The sequence below is a fragment of the Salvelinus alpinus genome, chromosome 1, assembly GCF_045679555.1.
Source record: "Salvelinus alpinus chromosome 1, SLU_Salpinus.1, whole genome shotgun sequence".
In the NCBI taxonomy this organism is placed as follows: domain Eukaryota; kingdom Metazoa; phylum Chordata; class Actinopteri; order Salmoniformes; family Salmonidae; genus Salvelinus; species Salvelinus alpinus.
Genome location: NC_092086.1, coordinates 31,002,802 through 31,024,910, shown reverse-complemented (window position 1 = coordinate 31,024,910; position 22,109 = coordinate 31,002,802). Strand labels below are relative to the sequence as shown.

Genomic DNA, 22,109 nt, shown 5'->3' with positions numbered 1-22,109 from the left:
CACTGTATAGGAGCAGACAGTGATGTTCATGCTGTCTCATGCTGATGGTCCTCTCCCACTGTATAGGAGCAGACAGTGATGTTCATGCTGTCTCATGCTGATGGTCCTCTCCCACTGTATAGGAGCAGACAGTGATGTTCATGCTGTCTCATGCTGATGGTCCTCTCCCACTGTATAGGAGCAGACAGTGATGTTCATGCTGTCTCATGCTGATGGTCCTCTCCCACTGTATAGGAGCAGACAGTGATGTTCATGCTGTCTCATGCTGATGGTCCTCTCCCACTGTATAGGAGCAGACAGTGATGTTCATGCTGTCTCATGCTGATGGTCCTCTCCCACTGTATATGACCAGACAGCGATGTTCATGCTGTCTCATGCTGATGGTCCTCTCCCACTGTATAGGAGCAGACAGTGATGTTCATGCTGTCTCATGCTGATGGTCCTCTCCCACTGTATAGGAGCAGACAGTGATGTTCATGCTGTCTCATGCTGATGGTCCTCTCCCACTGTATATGACCAGACAGCGATGTTCATGCTGTCTCATGCTGATGGTCCTCTCCCACTGTATAGGAGCAGACAGTGATGTTCATGCTGTCTCATGCTGATGGTCCTCTCCCACTGTATAGGAGCAGACAGTGATGTTCATGCTGTCTCATGCTGATGGTCCTCTCCCACTGTATAGGAGCAGACAGTGATGTTCATGCTGTCTCATGCTGATGGTCCTCTCCCACTGTATAGGAGCAGACAGTGATGTTCATGCTGTCTCATGCTGATGGTCCTCTCCCACTGTATAGGAGCAGACAGTGATGTTCATGCTGTCTCATGCTGATGGTCCTCTCCCACTGTATAGGAGCAGACAGTGATGTTCATGCTGTCTCATGCTGATGGTCCTCTCCACTGTATAGGAGCAGACAGTGATGTTCATGCTGTCTCATGCTGATGGTCCTCTCCCACTGTATAGGAGCAGACAATGATATTCATGCTGTCTCATGCTGATGGTCCTCTCCCACTGTGAGCAGAGAGTGATGTTCATGCTGCCTTATGCTGATGGTCCTCTCCCACTGTATAGGAGCAGACAGTGATGTTCATGCTGTCTCATGCTGATGGTCCTCTCCACTGTATAGGAGCAGACAGTGATGTTCATGCTGTCTCATGCTGATGGTCCTCTCCCACTGTATAGGAGCAGACAATGATGTTCATGCTGTCTCATGCTGATGGTCCTCTCCCACTGTGAGCAGAGAGTGATGTTCATGCTGTCTCATGCTGATGGTCCTCTCCCACTGTATAGGAGCAGACAGTGATGTTCATGCTGTCTCATGCTGATGGTCCTCTCCCACTGTATAGGAGCAGACAGTGATGTTCATGCTGTCTCATGCTGATGGTTCTCTCCCACTGTATAGGAGCAGACAGTGATGTTCATGCTGTCTCATGTTGATGGTCCTCTCCCACTGTATAGGAGCAGACAGTGATGTGCATGCTGTCTCATGTTGATGGTCCTCTCCCACTGTATAGGAGCAGACAGTGATGTTCATGCTGTCTCATGTTGATGGTCCTCTCCCACTGTATAGGAGCAGACAGTGATGTTCATGCTGTCTCATGCTGATGGTCCTCTCCCACTGTATAGGAGCAGACAGTGATGTTCATGCTGTCTCATGCTGATGGTCCTCTCCACTGTATAGGAGCAGACAGTGATGTTCATGCTGTCTCATGCTGATGGTCCTCTCCCACTGTATAGGAGCAGACAGTGATGTTCATGCTGTCTCATGCTGATGGTCCTTTCCCACTGTATAGGAGCAGACAGTGATGTTCATGCTGTCTCATGCTGATGGTCCTCTCCCACTGTATAGGAGCAGACAGTGATGTTCATGCTGTCTCATGCTGATGGTCCTCTCCCACTGTATAGGAGCAGACAGTGATGTTCATGCTGTCTCATGCTGATGGTCCTCTCCCACTGTATAGGAGCAGACAGTGATGTTCATGCTGTCTCATGCTGATGGTCCTCTCCCACTGTATAGGAGCAGACAGTGATGTTCATGCTGTCTCATGCTGATGGTCCTCTCCCACTGTATAGGAGCAGACAGTGATGTTCATGCTGTCTCATGCTGATGGTCCTCTCCACTGTATAGGAGCAGACAGTGATGTTCATGCTGTCTCATGCTGATGGTCCTCTCCCACTGTATATGACCAGACAGCGATGTTCATGCTGTCTCATGCTGATGGTCCTCTCCCACTGTATAGGAGCAGACAGTGATGTTCATGCTGTCTCATGCTGATGGTCCTCTCCCACTGTATAGGAGCAGACAGTGATGTTCATGCTGTCTCATGCTGATGGTCCTCTCCCACTGTATAGGAGCAGACAGTGCAGGAGCTGGAGCTGCGTGTGAAGCAGCTGTCAGTGGAGGTGGAGAATGGTAACGCGCTGAGGCAGAAGGTGACCCAGGAGAAGGGCCAGCTGGAGATCCACATCGCCACCATCAGCTCTGAGCTTCAGGAGGCCAACCGACGGTGAGGAGGAAACCACACACCACGGTCACCCACATCCACCCACTCACTATTCTCCTCCCAAACCTTACATGAAAAGAAGGAATAGTCTCACCCCAAAATACACAGACAGCCCCCAACTCATTTACCGACCCAATCCGACACCGAGTTCCCCAGTCTAAGCCCCAGCTCCAGCCTCTGTTTGAGCCAAGCAGTAGGCCCTTACAGTAGTGAGTGGTGCTGACTGTGTGTATGTCAGTATTGAGTATGTCTGTGTTGTGTTGTCCAGGAGGGTGTATGCAAAACAACATCCATAGGACCACCACACTCTCACCAAGCTCTAAGAAACAAATGGTTGTCAGAACGTTGAGTATGTCTGTGTTGTGTTGTCCAGGAGGGTGTCTCTGCTGAGGGAGAAGGAGCAGCAGAGTGAGCAACATGAAGACACACTGCAGAAGCTCCAGACCAAACATGAGACTGACATCAGCCACTTCCAACAGGAACACACACTCTCCGCTGTTAAGGTAGCCAACGGCATGTGCTACTAAACTACTGTAGAACACTACTGCACTGCGACAGTATCATTGCGCAACATGGTACGCAGCAACATCTGGATGTGTGTGCAAAACAAGTTCAACATTCACATTCTGCTACCATTTCTGTCTAGCCGTCTGCGCATACAAATTGATGCATACGTTCAATAAATCCAACGTGTGCATCACACAGAACGCACCGCGACTGCCTCTGCAATGCAGTGCTGCAAGGCAACACAGTGTTCCATTGGAAATGAATGTACTTCTGGTGTACCAAAATGGAATGACGCTGTCGTTGTGATCGAGCCATAAGGTACCCAACCAAATTAGTATAGAAAAACTAGATGCTACACCACTGCATTACCTGATGCTACACCACTGCATTACCTGATGCTACACCACTGCATTACCTGATGCTACACCCCTGCATTACCTGATGCTACACCCCTGCATTACCTGATGCTACACCACTGCATTACCTGATGCTACACCACTGCGTTACCTGATGCTACACCACTGCATTACCTGATGCTACACCACTGAAATAACTATTAGCTGGACTGGTCACACACAATTCAATTCAAGGGGTTTTATTGGCATGGGAAACATATATGTTAACACTGCCAATGCAAGTGAAGTAGATAATATACCAAAGTGAAATAAACAATAAAAATGAAGAGTAAACATTACACTCACAGACGTTCCACACTCTCTCAAAGTTGTTGTAGAATGCTTAGATATATCTTCATGCTATATATACTATGTATGACTTATCTTCAACTGAAGCCTTGACAGCATTTATATCCCCCTGCTGCTGAGTAATATGGTTGTGTTAGATAAGACTCCTGTTGTTATCCTCGCTCTCTTTCGCTCTCTATTTGACCTTTTAGTCATTTAGCAGACACTCTTATCCAGAGCGACAGGAGCAATTAGGGTTAAGTGCATTGCTCAAGGGCATGTCGACAGATATTTCACCTGTAGGCTCAGGGATTCGACCCAGCAACCTTTTGGTTAATGGTCCAACGCTCTTAACTTTACCACCTGCCTCTCTCTTTCTCTCCATCCCTCCGTCTCTCCCTCTCTCGCAGGCCTCTGATGTGATTGAAGACCTGGAACAGACAGTGGCTCAGCTCAGACAGCAGCTACAGGACAGTGAGCACAGGAGACTGAAACAACTCAGGGTAATGTGTGTGTGAGTGTGTGTGTGTGTCTGTGTGTGTGTGTGTGTGTGTGTGTGTGTGTGTGTGTGTGTGTGTGTGTGTGTGTGTGTGTGTGTGTGTGTGTGTGTGTGTGTGTGTGTGTGTGTGTGTGTGTGTGAGAGCGCGAGAGAACGGCTTCATTCCACAACAACTGGAAGAAGTACAAAAGACTATACAGATGTGTGTCCAGAGGCCCATAACCCTCCAGATCCTCTGCTGGATAGATTTTCAAGCAGATGGATGTTTTGTTTGAATGTGAATAATGGGAAAAACACATCTCACGTAAAAATAACTTGTTGTGTTTCTTTGTAGTTCTGTATGAATGTTTCAGACTTCCTGACTTGTGTTTTCCAGGACACAGAGAATAAACTTCAACAAGAGAAAGCAGATCTGCAGCACCACTGTGAGAAAAAGGTACAATCTCTATCAATAGTTACCCACGTATCATATCAATGTAGTTACCCTCATGTCAAATCAATAATCAATATTTGTGTCAATACAATACTCTCATATCAAATTGAGATTATATGGCTGACCTCTTATTTAGTGTATTGGCTCTAAATAAACAAAGGAAGAATGTCTCACTTTGTCTTTCCTCTGAGTCTTACTCTACATAACTATGTAGGCCTACCGTGCCTAAAGTCAACTCTGTGAAACCTAAAGCCTGATCATAATTACATTCTACCTGCCTTTCCAGACTGACTGTGGTTCAATGGGAGAGATAAAAGCCTGGGACCCACATGGTCCTGGCTAGATCCCCCTCTACCCTTTGATATGTTATGTCCTGCCTGTAAACTCAAAGCTGTGATTAACAGGTCAGACTACTGCTGGTCACAGGGTCCACAGGGCTCAGTGGCTGTGGGGAGGAAGGGTGGAGTGGAAAGGTGAGGGGCATTCGGAGGAGTGAGGGTTTGACATTTAGGGGAGATGGGGGTTCAAATCAAATGAAATCACATTTTATTGGTCACATATTTAGCAGATGTTTTTGCGGGTGTAAGGGGGAGAGCCGGGGTGGTGGCGTGAAGTTGCCCAATTTAAGGCCATAGGGGACGGGAGATGAAGTCTTGTCCGTCCGAAAAGCCATGCTCAGTTGCCCCAACTAAATCCAGCAAGGACCTTAATTGCTGCCAGACAGCAATGGCAGCGACCCCTCTCTCTTTCAAGCCTCCCTTCAAAGCCAATGTGTTGTCATAAAAAATCCCCCCATCTAATGAGTTGGTCCAGGCCAGGCCAGAGTCAGGTGGGTGAAGATCAGGTTTAAGATGCAGGTCCACACACCTGGTTCATCTTCAATGTAAAGCCTCCATGTTGAAGGGCATAGCAGTCAGTCATAAAGAGGGGTTGGGGGGGTAACAGGGCTGTATGTTTCAGGTCAGGCACCTCTGCATTGGGGGACTGATACACCTGCAAGCTAGCTAGCTACCAGGTCTGGATCTCTGTTAGCAGGGTCATGGTGAGGGTCAATGCCATTTCACCTTCTGTTGTTTAATCTTTGTGTGACTGAAGTAAGTTGTTAGTTGAAAAAATGGTTAAATAGCTGCATCAAATGTTTTGAGTGCACAGCCTTTCTCCAGCTCCCAGTAAACTTGATGAAAGAATCTGTCTGTCTGTACATTCTTAAACGCCTATCAGGAGATGGGCCCAGATGGCAGCTTGATGATGGGTGGAGATAAGAGGTCAGGGAGAGACAACCCCAGGGCCCAGGTGGATAAGGTCATGGAAAGGGGGGCTTGCTGAGTGATGGACCTGCTGTCATAGTGTCTGTCTCTGTTTCTACCCCTCACTCTCTCTCTCACGCTGTCTCTCACTCACACAATCACACAGGTGCGTGCCCTACACAACGAGGCGGAGAGAGAGAGAGAAGAGGCCAAGAAGAAGATCTCCAAACTTGAAGAGTCACTGAAGTGAGTAGCAAAACACTGTAAATCAAATGTCTGTTTTCTTCTTTCATTTCATCACTACTTGGGGACTTGCCATTCAGTTTGGTTCAGAACACATCAGAAACATGGGATTTGTTCACACACATCACCAACCCACAAACCCACAATGAAAATATGAAAAATGTCTCACAACGAGCCAGCACAGGCTTCCATCCATGCAATTATACAATGATACAATCCCCCCAAAGTCACTGATTTAGAAAAATGCTTAAGCACTCAGACATTGGTAAGTGCTAGTTACAGGGCCCGGGATACAGCTATAATTTGCAGAGCTCACCCTTGTGCAGTAATTGAAAACTGCAGTGGATATTTGAAGCTATATGAAATGTTGTCACTTTTAGTCTCTCCATATGTGCCTGTCTGACACATGCTGAAACATAGGAACCTCCATAGAGAGTTCTCATATCTGTGCTGTGCAGCGTCCCCAGTTGTGGGGCAGTGCCGAATTCCGTATTGTTGTACACCTCTCCTGTCTCAGATCTACAATGGCCGTGTCCGAATACCCATACTAGCGTATTAAACTGCATACTATATACTTATCGTTGCATACTATTTAGCACGCACCGTTTAGTAAAAAGTATTTCTCAAAATTCAACCAGCCTGATAATAGATCATTTCCAATTCCATGAATTTATCTTAACGCTGAATAGCGTAGGAATGGAGTTATAGGCCTACTCAGGCTGGTTATAGGCCTAATATCACATTTGACCTACACTGAGTGTACCAAACATTAAGAACACCTTCCTAATATTGAGTTGCACCCCTCTCTTTTGCCCTCAGAACAGCCTCAATTCATCGGGGCATGGACACTACAAGGTGTTGAAAGTGTTTCACAGGTGTTCTTAATGTTTTGTATACTGTGTATAATGTAGTAGATCCATGCAGCCCATCTATCCTATTTACAAAGAACTGAAGACAGAAACTGATAAATTGGGAACAGCTGGGCAGCAACATAATGAACTAAAGCACTGATCATTGGGAACGAGATCAGAATGACTGCTAAGGCTTGATCCATAAATTAAATAGGTAGCCTACAAAACCATACTTGATTTTCAAAAATTCACATAGTATAAAACATAATATTTTCGCATACTGAGAATGTGTCATGCGCGATTGCATTATTTCCTGCTATTGGTTGATTTAGGTAGCGCATTTCCCATATCTAAATGATCAGCTGTTGTCAAAGCCAAAATTAGTATGGCATCCGGGCATTTAAAGTATACTCGATTTCCGCAATGTTGCATACTATTATACAAAAGAAATGTGCATACTCAAACAGCCTACTATTTAGGATGCAAGTATGGGTATTTGAATACGGCCAGTGTGTCCTCCAGATGTGTAGTTAGCAGGGGTTAATGGCTGAATCCGGGGTCACTGAGGCCGCACTGCAAGACAAGGAAGTGTCTTCGAGTGTCACCCACCCTGCGATCCTTCCCACCTATGATGTCATTGGTTTTGTTTGTTTACTTGTCTCAGTTAACTGTAGCCTGTGAGATTCCACACCGCTACTTTTCTATCCTCACTTCATACTGCATCGTTTGTAGTCATCATGTCGAATGCCCAGAATTGGCAAGTCTGTTAACGAGCAGGTGACCTCATCTGTGACAAGGGGCTGTGGGAGGAGCCAGGGCTTTGGCTTCGTCCCAATACTCTAACATGGCCTCATTTCCTGAATCATTTTACTTGAGACCATTGGTCATTGATCTAAAATCTTTGAATGGTCAAAAATCTTATAATGTCTAACCAAATATGGGCTTTTCCTTTACTGCCTTCTACTACACTATTCCAGCTACAATCACATCTCATCCCCCATGCACCCCTCCCATCTCATCCCCCCTCCATCCCTCCCTTCCTCTTTCCATTCTTCATACATTTCTCCCTCTCTCCATCCCTCCCACCAGATGTTTGGCTGACTGAGCTCCTCCTATCAGGCGTTACCTCCTCTCCTCCTCTTCTTTTCTCAGTCTGCTATCGTTCCATTACAGTAGAGTACAGTCAGAGCACTGCTGACAGGCTAGGCAGGGCCAGGTCTAATCCAGGGCCTCCTAATGCTGCATGCATTCCTCACTCTAATTAATACCATACATTACCTCATTATCGGCTCATACACAGATTACACTTCCTCTAATGAAAGTAGAATGTGTTCTGCACAATTAAAAGCTCACACAATCTAAGCTCACTCAATCCTAACGGCCCGGAACGCAGCCCCAATCCCAGTTCTAGCCTCAGCTCCTGCCCCAGACCAAGTCTCAGCCCTAACCTCAGCCCACCAGTCTCCTAATGGCCCCGGAACACAGCCCTGCCCCAGATCCAGTCAAGCCTGTTTACCGTACTCTACTTTCAACTAGGGCTGTGGCCATCATGACATTTTTTCAGCCGGTGATTGTCAAGCAAATAACTGCTGGTCTCCCGGTAAATGACCATTAATTAACATAAACACATTTAGCATCTCCTGGCTTCCACACACAGCCTACAAGCCACTGATGCAGACCCTTTGGAACATCTACATTTTTAAAAAGTCTAATAAATCCATTTAATATAGTCTACACCATCACAATAAATCCATTAAATATTTTAGACAGGTCTAAAGAAACATGATATGAAGAAAATGTAGTTTATTTCAGAAGAACACAATAGCATACTCTGAGTTGTCCATATGTTAAGCCCTGATTGGACTATGCGATATGGCTGTGGGCTACACTAGTTCATTTAGCAGACAAGATTTGGTTAGAATTCCTTAGCATTATTCTATATTTATTTTATAGAATGAAGAATACAATTGAACATAGGATATTTTATCCAAATTATTCGAGGGAGTGCGCACATGCAGCTATTTTGTGTTGAGCGATTAACAAAGAAAATGGTACTCCTATATGCTTAATTTAGAGTAATTTATATAACTTTAGTTGTGATACAAATGTTGGGTTATATGTTTTGATTTGTAATGCATTCTAAGGCTACGTGATGCAACTCTAATGATGATTTGAAAAAATTGCATGAAAGGCTTGAGCTCTGCTTAGTTTTTTTGCGCAGGCTCTACACACTTCATCAGTCTCTCATTCCCAATTTGACAAGTACTTGATAATGTCTTGAATTTCCCGGTGCATCCCCTTTGTGTCCCCCCTAAAAGAATCCATGCCTTTTGCGGCCCTTGGGCTGAATATAATAATTATAATTCCCTTCTCCCGGCTGCGTGCTCCGAAGCACCTCTCACTCACATGGCTCTCTCAGATAGCTCAATTCTTATTAGCCAAAGACCGTCACGTGATTGGGTCTTTCTCACAGGCTACAAGTGAAGACCGACACATCGGGGAACGAAACTGTGCGCGTCCTTATTCAATTCCGATGCGCATATTGAAGATATTAGAAGAACTGTCCACATTTTATTTGTCATCAGCCCACAAGATGAGTAGTAGGCCTAACAAACAGCAAAAGCACTAGCCTATGTCAATCTACTATCCCCCATAGTACAAAAGTTGACCTATTGTATTCTGTGCCAGAAATAAATATTCCGAACATAGTCTGGGACTGTTGTGGGATGCGATAGATCCCAAATTAATACAACCACTTGCATAAATGAAACTGTTCTAAGCAATGAGCCTGATGCAACAGATGAGAAAGTTTATCAACATTTTTGCTAAACGATCTGGCTATTTCTTCACATTATAAGCGCAGCAATGTGCACACGGCAGTAGGCTATAAGCGCAAACGTTCCATTAGCAGGAAAACCACAAATGCGATTATGCATGTAATGCTTTATTATAAAGGTGAATTTCTATGTTGAAAATGATCTTCCCCAAACTTGAAACTCACGCAGCGGCTCTACACCCATTCTAATGCGGATGAATATGCTTAATTTTAAGAAGTTATTTGGCCACTTTAGTTGTGATACAAACCTCATCAAAACATATAGGCCTATGGGCTAGGCTACATGAGGTATGCGACTATGATTTGAAAAAGTCGCAAAAAAAGCATGCGATGTTCCTTGCCTTAAGCTGTGCATCATTCACAAGTGATAATATATCATTCATATACTAAATAATATATGTATGCAATTTGTTTTGATTTAGAATGGACCATTATCATGTACCTGTCTCGAAACAGGGGCAGCGGAAAAAAATACATCTATGCACTTAAATAGCGAATGGAGGACGCTTTTCATGTGGTTCATTTTCCTGCCAGCTAGGTAGGTTATACTCCTGTATAGTAGGCCTAGCCTCTAGAAAGCTGATGAGATCCTCCTCTTTTTAATAGAGGCCATCACTCTGTTTTCTCACGCAATTGCATAGCCTATGGAAATGTTTACGCCACATGAGCTCATGGGCTGTCATGAAGTGTTTGATTAGATTTTCGATGACATTTGCATTAATGTCAGAGTGGGACAATAGAGTGCTGAGTACCAGGCAGTTAGTACGTTTGACAGGCTACTAATGACCATCAGCAGCATCAGAGCTTGGAGAAGCTTAATTACCGTGACTAAACGGTCACATGGAATTTGACTGCCGTCATGACTCGTGACTGCCGGTGTGGAGGTAGTACAGTCACCGTAACAGTCCTACTGTCACATTCTTCGTAAACAACAGGTATAGACTAACAGTGAAATGCTTACTTACGGGCCCTTCCCAACAATGCAGAGAGAAAGAAAATAGAGAAATAATAGAAAATAAAAGTAATAAAAAATATACAATGAGTAATGATAACATGGCTAAATACATGGGGTATCAGTACAGAGTCATGTGCAGCGCACGAGGTAATTGAGGTAGACATTTATTTATTTATTTAACTAGGCAAGTCAGTTTAGAACAAATTCTTATTTACAATGACGGCCTACCCCGGCCAAACCTGGACGACACTGGGCCAATTGTGCGCCGCTCTATGGGACTTCCAATCACGGCCAGATGTGAAACAGTAATCTTGAAAATGTGAGGAATGTGTGTTTCTATGATTTTAATGTGAGTTCTACACCTGACATGTGAGTTTGATGTGGTTATTAGGAAGGAAATGCATTGAGGCTATTGTCAGGTAAAAACCCATTGATATCTCAGTCCTTTACATTCCACAGAGTTCTGAATCGACACATTATTCATATCGCTCAGTTCCAAGGACAAATATTCCCTGTGAAGACTAGACGGTGATAAAGGCGCATTTTAATTCAGATTCTCTTGACAGAATGAATACATTCCCCTATCATCTGTCACTAGTGTCCCAGACACGTTAGCGGCGCGAGAGAGGACGCATTTGATGAGGTAGCAGATGTAAATCTGGACGCATAAATTATCACTCTGCTCGGTAACAAGCGGGCCGGTCTCTCGTTAGTGTTAAACACTTAGAAATAGCGAGTGTCGCATCGGAGCTCTGAGCTAATTAATTAAGAACTCAGTCTGGTAGGGTGAGAAGGAGCGCCCTGCGCACAAACAGATGCATTCGCACGCACGCACACACACTGGAAAGATTTAGCATGGGCCCTCAGATCCTCAAAACGTTCCACAGCTGCACCATTGAGAGCATTTAGTGCGTACGGCCAAGTACATCACTGGGGCCAAGCTCCCTGCTATGCAGGACCTCTATACCAGGCGGTGTCAGAGGAAGACCCAAAAAATTGTCAGACTCCAGCCACCCACGTCATAGACTGTTCTCTTTGGAACCAACATGACCCTGAACAGCTTCTACCCCCAAGCCATTAGACTGCTAAATAGTTAGTCTGGGTAGCTATTTGGTTAACTATTTAACTATCTGCAGTGACCTGTTTTACACTAACTTTTTTGACTCATCACATATGCTGCTGCTACTGTTTATTATCTCTCCTGTTGCCTAGTCACTTATTCCTAGCATCTCAGTGCTAGAGGCGTCACTACCCTGGTTCGATTCCAGGTTGTATCACAACCGGCCGTGATTGGGAGTCCCATAGGGCGGCGCACAATTGGCCCATCGTCGTCCAGGTTAGGGTTTGGCCGGGGTAGGCCGTCATTGTAATAAGAATTTGTTCTTAACTGACTTGCCTAGTTAAATACAGGTTCAATAAAAAACATGTACCTCAATTACCTCGTGCCCTGCACATCGACTCTGTACTGATACCCCATGTATTTAGCCATGTTATCATTACTCATTGTATATTTATTATAACTCTTATTTTCTATTATTTCTCTATTTTCTTTCTCTCTGCATTGTTGGGAAGGGCCCGTAAGTAAGCATTTCACTGTTAGTCTATACCTGTTGTTTACCAAGCATGTGATGAATAACATTTCATTTGATTAGAAAATGTAATTTGACACACACACACACACACAATGAGAGTCTGATGTGATGTCTGCTACCTACTACCTGCTGCCGTGGCAACAGTGAAGGCCTTCAAAGATGATCCAGGAGAACTTCAAAGCCACAGCAGGACTGCACGCAGGTGTGTGTGTACGCGTTTATGTGTGTTCAGTGGCTGATAGAGGAGATGGGAGGATGAGAGATGAAATTAAACAAGTTTAAACCTCTTGACATGCCCAACAGGCGCTTGGGTTTATACCTTAGACAGGCTGGCATCTTTGTAGATTGTGTGCACTGTGCACACGTGTGTTTGGGTCCTTTTCTATTACACCGTGTTTCATTGTGGATCCGACTAAAGTATTCCGATGTGTCTCTCTGTGTTTGTGCTTCAGTTAGTGTTTCTGCATAAACACTTTACTTTCTGCGTAAACGCGGGACAGCGGCAGCAGGTATTTTGTTTGTTTGGGATCATGAGAGTTGTTTGTAAAAGGAAGGTGTGATCTACACTCCTCTGAACCCTCCCAAAATAAAGAAGACAAGGAAAACCTCTATCCCGCCATGCAAATGAGCATGGCTGCGTCAGTTAGATTTCTATATCCGCGTCGCTATAGCAACAACATAAAGAACTACAAAGCAGTGAAGAAAACCCGTTTTCTCTCTCTTCTTTCATCCCAGTGCTGTTCAGATCATTAGCATAGAGATGGAGGGATGTGCTGCGGACAGAGAAATGGGAGAGAAGGAGAGTTACATAGGCAGCCTGCTCTCCAGATGAGCTGCCTCCACAACAATGAGCTCCTAATGGCAGTAGAACATCAACATCAACTAAATGCTAATGAAAGGAGAGAAACAACACACCCTGCCTCAGTGCCTCCACCCTAGCATTTCCATCTCTCTTAAGAAGCTGGCTTCTCCTTTCTTATAGCGGCCCGTGGCTGGGGGTGATGGTGCTGAGGCGCGGGGCGCTGGATGGAGGGGTCCAGGGAAGGTGGGGATGGTAAGAGTGGATCTGTGAAATGGATCTTGGGTAATGGAAAGCTCTACGTGACTCAATAGTGGAAGTCCCCTGGTGGCCATATAGACTGGCCTAGGTTGAAAGAGGTTTGTTACCACAGCTCAATACTTTACACCAGAACAAAGGTTTAAGGAACTAGTGGGACCTGATCAACTGTTTAGATATGATGAGTGCCTGATTGGGATGTGATTCCATTAGTGGAAAGGCCTACTACATTCAGGTTAACTAAATCAGTCACAAAGTAAGAAAGGTATTCAGTGTAAAATTGTCTCTTTTCAAATCACATGCTTCGTAAACAACAGGTGGAGACTAATAGCAACATGCTTACTTATGGGCCCTTCCCAACAATGCAGAGGGAAAAATTATAGAAAGATAATAACCCAAGGAATAAATACACAATGACTGACGATAACTTGGCTATATACACGGGGTACCAGTAGAGTCGATGTGCAGGGGTACTAGGTAATGGAGGTAGATGCACTGCATGACCAAACGTATGTGGATACCTGCTTGTTGAACGTCTCATTCCAAAATCATGGGAATTAATACGGAGTTTATCTCCCCAGAATGGGCCAGTGGTGCTAGGGTAGTCGGGCCACCAGCCGGTGGGTTGACTTCTGCAAGGTGAACTTTTCCCAAGGTTGTGCATACACTACATGGCCAAAAGTATGTGGACATCTGCTCGTCGAAAATCTCATTCCAAAAATCATGGGCATTAATATGGAGTTGGTCCCCCTTTGCTGCCCACCAAAATAATTTATTGATTTAATAAAAAATTCAATGTTCTCCAAATCAAGGTTTCACAATTAATGGCACCCTTAAAGATTATTGTAAATACAATCTACCAAAACCAGGAATTAAATGTAACTTATTTAAGTTTATCTAAGTCTTAAGGAACTATATTGAGCCATTACATCACTTCCTATTTCACTAGGGTGTAAAAATGAGGTAACACGCATGCAAGTATCCCTTTGTCATCCAACACCATGAAGAAAACAAGAACTGGCAGTTCAAAAGAGACAGATGGTCGAAGACCTTCATAAATCTGATAATGGCAACAAGAAGATCCTGTAAGTAAGCATTTCACTGTAAGGTCTACACCTGTTGTATTCGGCGCATGTGACAAACTTTGATTTGAAATGATTGAATAAAACACTGAGCACTGTCAGGGCATTTATTTATTTTAAATCGAAAGATATGGAACAGTTGAAAACATCACGGGTAGAGGACGTAAATGCATTTTGCCCCCCAAGATAGGGAAGAGGATGGTGAGAGAAGCATCAAAATCCCCAAGAATCACTGTTAAAGAATTGCAGGCCTTGGTGGCGCCTTGGGGTCACCAGGTTTCAAAAAGCACCATCAGATGCCACCTCCACAACCACAGGCTCTTTGGAAGGGTTGCCAGAAGAAAGCCCTTTCTGACCCCAAGACACAGACGCAAACGCTTGGAGTTTGCCAAACGTCATTTAAATTATGACTGGAAGAAGGTGCTGTGGTCAGATGAGACCAAAATTGAACGTTTTGGTCAGACACAGCATCAGCATGTTTGGCGTAGAAACAGAGATGCATACAAGGAGAGGCACCTCATACCCACGGTGAAACAGAGATGCATACAAGGAGAGGCACCTCATACCCACGGTGAAATATGGTGGTGGGTCAGTGGTGTTTTGGGGCTGTTTTAATTCCAGAGGTCCAGGGGCACTGGTTAAGATTTATGGCATAATGATTTCCACCATGTATCAGGCAATTTTGGCTGACAATCTGGTTGCCTCTGCCAGAAGGCTGGGACTTGGCCGTAGGTGGACTTTCCAACAATGACCCAAAACATACCTCAAGATCCACACACAAATGGTTCTGTGACAACAAAATCAATGTTCTGCCATGACCATCTCAGTTGCCGGACCTCAATCCAATCGAAAACCTGTGGGCTGAGTTGAAGGGGGCTGTTGATAAGCACAAACCCAAGAATGTGAAGGATCTTGAAAGGATCTGCATAGAGGAATGGTCCAAAATCCCTCCAAATGTGTTCCTTAACCTTGTCAAACATTACAGGAAAAGACTCCATGCTGTTATTCTTGCCAGAGGTGGTTGCACTAAGTACTAAATGAGGAGTGCCAATGATTTTGGTGACATTTATTTTGTATTAAATAATTGTACGATTTTGGTTGGTTCCATTGAAACATTAATAAAGTACAGTATTTCTCACATGTTGGTATTTTGAATTTCTCTCTAATTATATTGTTTATATTTTTTTAAGTATTGTTTGTGCATTGCCAGTCAGGGGTGCCAGTATTTTTGGAGCCCACTGTACAGTGTATGTACATATAGGTAGGGATAAGTGACTAGGCAACAGGATAGATAATAAACAGTAACAGCAGCATATGTGATGAGTCAGACAGGGTCAGTGCAGATAGTCCAGGTAGTTGGTTAACTATTTAGCAGTCTTATGTCTTGGGGGTAGAACCTGTTCAGAGTCCTGTTGGTTCTAGACTTGGTGCAGAGAGTTTATTTCAATGAGACTACCCTGTATAAACAAAGGTTAAACAGTAACAAATATGGTTCTGTTTCCTTCAGGGCTGTTAGCCATTCATTACAATAGTTTTGCCAAGTAATGCTCATTATGTAAATATCTGTACACATGGGTTTAGTGCATAGATGATTTTGCATACTATGGCAACTTCATGAATGATGTATGAATCCAAAGTGGTATAAATGCATAGCAGAGATGGGAGAATCCCCTCCAGATATGGAATACCTCTGCTTACCTCTCTGTATCCCCCCTTTATGCACTCTGCTGTTCCTCCCTCTGATGTTCCTCCCTCCGCTGTTCCTCCCTCTGCTCCTCCATAGAGCTGCATCTGCAACTATTTACAAGCCGTCTCCAGTGACTGTTACAGGCATCTCAATAGCCTCCTCCTCTTTCTATAGGCGCTGCAATGAAGCAAAGACGGGATGTATGGCAAGTTATCTTGTTCCCTAGTTGCCATAGACTAGTTGGGGCTGTGGCTTGTACAGTTGTTTTTATACATAATAAACAGCATGGGAGTTGGAAGTCATCCCTGTGGCACACCTTTATTCACAGTTATCACTGAGGCTGAGGTGGAGTGGCGAACTCTATATCACACAGCCTTTAGCCTGATCTGCCCAACAACAGGCCTGTATCTTAATCCTCACACACCATCACCATTACCCTCCTGCTCTGCTGTCTGCATACAGGCCTCTCAGACAGTCAGTTACTGGTCTCTTGCAGTTCTCATTTCTCCTCTCTTTAACCTCAGACAGATTTTTGGACCACAAGATGAGTTCCTCTGTATTCTCTCTCTGGTCTCATAGCTAGGCATATTTGCATGTCAGTTCTGAAGCCTCCAAGCTCGATGGTCTTCTCCGACTGCCATCGCTCTCTCTCTTGGGAAAGGAATGAAAAAATATGCTGTTTTATTTTTTCTTCTGAGGGTGTTGAATATTTCAGTTTAGCATTTTCTCTCTTTTTATATGCGCCCTCTTTTTTCAGGGTGGGCCTTTGATGTGTCTGTGGATTCGTTATCATTCCGTTTGCATGAGCTCAGACACACACACACACACACACACACACTGCCTGGCATATGCTGGACCAGACCAGATGTGTCCATATACAGATTCCACGTGTGTGTGTGTGTGTGTGTGTACCCTGCAGTCAGACACTCCACCCACATGCAGTACATTACAGCACATACATTGAGAACATTCTGTGCACACATGATGATTAAAGTACAGAACAGCTCATTGATTGAGTTGGCCTGGACTGGCCTGGACAGCATGCTATACTACCGTTCTTCAGTAATCACAAAGGACTTGTCTTTCTCAATCAGCTTCATAGTAGTAGAAGACAACCTCAATAGAAGGATGGTAACTGGTTTATCATGACTGGCTGTGTCCCATGATGAAGGCGGAGGGCTCTGTAACGGAGGGTGTGTGCTTGAGGGGAGGCATTGTGTGTGAGTACGTGTATGTGAGGCATACAGTATATGTGTATGTGCACGTGTATGGGTGTGTGTGAGGCATATAGTATGTGTGTATGTGCACGTGTATGGGTGTGTGTGAGGCATACAGTATGTGTGTATGTGCATGTGTATGGGTGTGTGTGAGGCAAGGCGTCGTGTGGTTTCAGAGGTCTGGAAAAAGACGGGAGCCCTGGAGCCTCCTGTCTGGCATGCGGCTAGGAGGAAGCCCTGTCATCCTTAAGACACTCTCTTCCTCTCCCTCTCTTTTCCCCTCTTTTTATCCCTTTAAGATGGAGGGATGAGAGGATGGCACATCTCTAATTTGATTCTCCTCTCCTTCCACTTCTCTGACCAGAAGCCATTTAAAGCCGTAGGCCACCGAGGAGCTGGCATCCCCCTCTTTCTTCTCCTTCTCTCCGCCAGGCCTCCCTCCGTCTTCTCTCTGCCCTCTCATCTCACCCCTTTCTCTGTGATTGATGGTGACTGACTGACTGCTGCTCCCTGTCTCACACGCTCCCAGATACATATTTAGGCACACACACACACACACACACACACACACACACACGGTCATCATGCACACACACACACGGTCATCATGCACACACACACACACACATATGGTCACTCTCACTTCCTCAGATGGCCTCATGCGTTCATCTATATACAACTGTCAAGTGTTAAAAACATGCTTATTACACACACACACACACACACACACTCACACACACTTATACGCACACACTCACACGCATACTCACACAAACAAACAGGCTCGGAGTGACAACACTCTTCTCACGCTCACAACACACCCAACTTCTGTCTTCCTCCTTATTTGAAAGTTTCAAAGAATTAATCCTGCTATTTCTGTCGCATCCTTTCCTTCTCACTGTTTACCTCTCTCTTTTCCTCCCGTCTTTTCTGTGCGACTTGACTTCACATCCTTTTGTGTCTGCTTTGCACAGCACCCTGAAGCCAATCATATTGCCTGCCTGATTAATAATTACAGAGTTCACAACGATGGGGGAAAAAACCATTTCTGCCATCTTTGATGTCCGACATGAGAGAGACCAAAATTACAAAGAGACAGAGGAACGCTGTAAAGAGGAGGAAAAAACGTGTTTTACTATTTTCTTTCTTTTTTTGTTGCCTCCTTTTCCCCGTTGTTGTTATTATTATTATCTGACTGTCTGGTGGTAAATTAGGAAGGCAGTGGTGAGGGAAGAAATAATGTTTCTCCTTTTCTGTCTGTTCTTTTCCCAAAACATTACAAGACACACATCTACACACACTTGTGTGGGTGTCTGGCAGTGACCAATGACTCGTCTTCACTCTGAACATTAGACATAGACCTCATCCCAATTGCACCCTGTTCCCTACACACTGCACTACTTTAGACCAATGGCACCCTGTTCCTACACACTGCACTACTTTAGACCAATGGCACCCTGTTCCCTACACACTGCACTACTTTAGACCAATGGCACCCTGTTCCCTACACACTGCACTACTTTAGACCAATGGCACCCTGTTCCCTACACACTGCACTACTTTAGACCAATGGCACCCTGTTCCCTACACACTGCACTACTTTAGACCAATGGCACCCTGTTCCCTACACACTGCACTACTTTAGACCAATGGCACCCTGTTCCCTACACACTGCACTACTTTAGACCAATGGCACCCTGTTCCCTACCCACTGCACTACTTTAGACCAATGGCACCCTGTTCCCTACACACTGCACTACTTTAGACCAATGGCACCCTGTTCCCTACACACTGCACTACTTTAGACCAATGGCACCCTGTTGCCTACACACTGCACTACTTTAGACCAATGGCACCCTGTTCCCTACACACTGCACTACTTTAGACCAATGGCACCCTGTTGCCTACACACTGCACTACTTTAGACCAATTGCACCCTGTTCCCTACCCACTGCACTACTTTAGACCAATGGCACCCTGTTCCCTACCCACTGCACTACTTTAGACCAATGGCACCCTGTTCCCTACACACTGCACTACTTTAGACCAATGGCACCCTGTTCCCTACGCACTGCACTACTTTAGACCAATGGCACCCTGTTCCCTACCCACTGCACTACTTTAGACCAATGGCACCCTGTTCCCTACACACTGCACTACTTTAGACCAATGGCACCCTGTTCCCTACACACTGCACTACTTTAGACCAATGGCACCCTGTTCCCTACACACTGCACTACTTTAGACCAATGGCACCCTGTTCCCTACACACTGCACTACTTTAGACCAATGGCACCCTGTTCCCTACCCACTGCACTACTTTAGACCAATGGCACCCTGTTCCCTACACACTGCACTACTTTAGACCAATGGCACCCTGTTCCCTACACACTGCACTACTTTAGACCAATGGCACCCTGTTGCCTACACACTGCACTACTTTAGACCAATGGCACCCTGTTGCCTACACACTGCACTACTTTAGACCAATTGCACCCTGTTCCCTACCCACTGCACTACTTTAGACCAATGGCACCCTGTTCCCTACCCACTGCACTACTTTAGACCAATGGCACCCTGTTCCCTACGCACTGCACTACTTTAGACCAATGGCACCCTGTTCCCTACCCACTGCACTACTTTAGACCAATGGCACCCTGTTCCCTACACACTGCACTACTTTAGACCAATGGCACCCTGTTCCCTACACACTGCACTACTTTAGACCAATGGCACCCTGTTCCCTACACACTGCACTACTTTAGACCAATGGCACCCTGTTCCCTACACACTGCACTACTTTAGACCAATGGCACCCTGTTCCCTACCCACTGCACTACTTTAGACCAATGGCACCCTGTTCCCTACACACTGCACTACTTTAGACCAATGGCACCCTGTTCCTACACACTGCACTACTTTAGACCAATGGCACCCTGTTCCCTACACACTGCACTACTTTAGACCAATGGCACCCTGTTCCCTACACACTGCACTACTTTAGACCAATGGCACCCTGTTCCCTACACACTGCACTACGTTAGACCAATGGCACCCTGTTCCCTACACACTGCACTACTTTAGACCAATGGCACCCTGTTCCCTACACACTGCACTACTTTAGACCAATGGCACCCTGTTCCCTACACACTGCACTACTTTAGACCAATGGCACCCTGTTCCCTACACACTGCACTACTTTAGACCAATGGCACCCTGTTCCCTACACACTGCACTACTTTAGACCAATGGCACCCTGTTCCCTACACACTGCACTACTTTAGACCAATGGCACCCTGTTCCCTACACACTGCACTACTTTAGACCAATGGCACCCTGTTCCCTACACACTGTACTACTTTAGACCAATGGCACCCTGTTCCCTACGCACTGCACTACTTTAGACCAATGGCACCCTGTTCCCTACCCACTGCACTACTTTAGACCAATGGCACCCTGTTCCCTACACACTGCACTACTTTAGACCAATGGCACCCTGTTCCCTACACACTGCACTACTTTAGACCAATGGCACACTGTTCCCTACACCCTGCACTACTTTAGACCAATAGCACCCTGTTCCCTACACACTGCACTACTTTAGACCAATGGCACCCTGTTCCCTACACACTGCACTACTTTAGACCAATGGCACCCTGTTCCCTACACACTGCACTACTTTAGACCAATGGCACCCTGTTCCCTACGCACTGCACTACTTTAGACCAATGGCACCCTGTTCCCTACCCACTGCACTACTTTAGACCAATGGCACCCTGTTCCCTACCCACTGCACTACTTTAGACCAATGGCACCCTGTTCCCTACACACTGCACTACTTTAGACCAATGGCACCCTGTTCCCTACACACTGCACTACTTTAGACCAATGGCACCCTGTTCCCTACACACTGCACTACTTTAGACCAATGGCACCCTGTTCCCTACACACTGCACTACTTTAGACCAATGGCACCCTGTTCCCTACCCACTGCACTACTTTAGACCAATGGCACCCTGTTCCCTACCCACTGCACTACTTTAGACCAATGGCACCCTGTTCCCTACACACTGCACTACTTTAGACCAATGGCACCCTGTTCCCTACACACTGCACTACTTTAGACCAATGGCACACTGTTCCCTACACACTGCACTACTTTAGACCAGGACCCAGATGGTCAGAGTATTATTCTGTCCTGAAATGAAATGTTTCATTCTATGTGTATTTAATGTATAAAGTTCAGGAGTGTAAAGGGCTGTGTTTGTCACTCCTGTTTGACTTCTCAGTGTTGTTTCTTGTCTGATACTTCAGTCTGTGTGTTACTTAGTCTGGGTTTATTGTGTCTGTCTGTCTCCTGGCCAAAGGGAGTCTTCTTCCCTCACGTCCATCCATTCCAACACACACACACACACACACACACACACACACACACACACACACACACACACACACACACACACACACACACACACAGACACACACTAGACATGTTCTGAAGGCAGGTTTGATAGCTGCGGTGTATCATTCAGTGTGATCCTGACTTGAAGACTGTCTCTGCTCTGACAGCTCTTTATGCTGGGACTCCCTATATTGTTGACACACACACACGAAGCCCTTGAGTACTGAGCTATCACTCTAACCATCACTTCTGCTACACAACCATTAAAGGTTTGAACTGAGAAGTGATGGACAGCAGAGGGTTTTACGGTGGACAA

The 22,109-nt window shown here is 45.3% G+C and overlaps 1 protein-coding gene across 4 annotated transcripts in view; it reads left to right on the top strand.

Annotated features, from left to right (window-relative positions):
* cep112 (centrosomal protein 112) overlaps positions 1-22,109 on the top strand; it is a 223,418-nt gene that overhangs the window by 57,422 nt on the left and 143,887 nt on the right. For 3 of the 4 annotated variants that reach the window (XR_011674562.1, XM_071396432.1, XM_071396409.1), the window contains exons 13-17: positions 2,351-2,505; positions 2,876-3,005; positions 4,103-4,195; positions 4,568-4,627; positions 6,038-6,117. Coding sequence is in view for 3 of the 4 variants with exons in the window: in XM_071396432.1 (XP_071252533.1) it covers positions 2,351-2,505; positions 2,876-3,005; positions 4,103-4,195; positions 4,568-4,627; positions 6,038-6,117 (518 nt within the window). In the remaining variant the exon portion in view is untranslated. The remainder of the gene's footprint in view (positions 1-2,350; positions 2,506-2,875; positions 3,006-4,102; positions 4,196-4,567; positions 4,628-6,037; positions 6,118-22,109) is intronic. The other variant, XM_071396422.1, reaches the window with a different exon arrangement.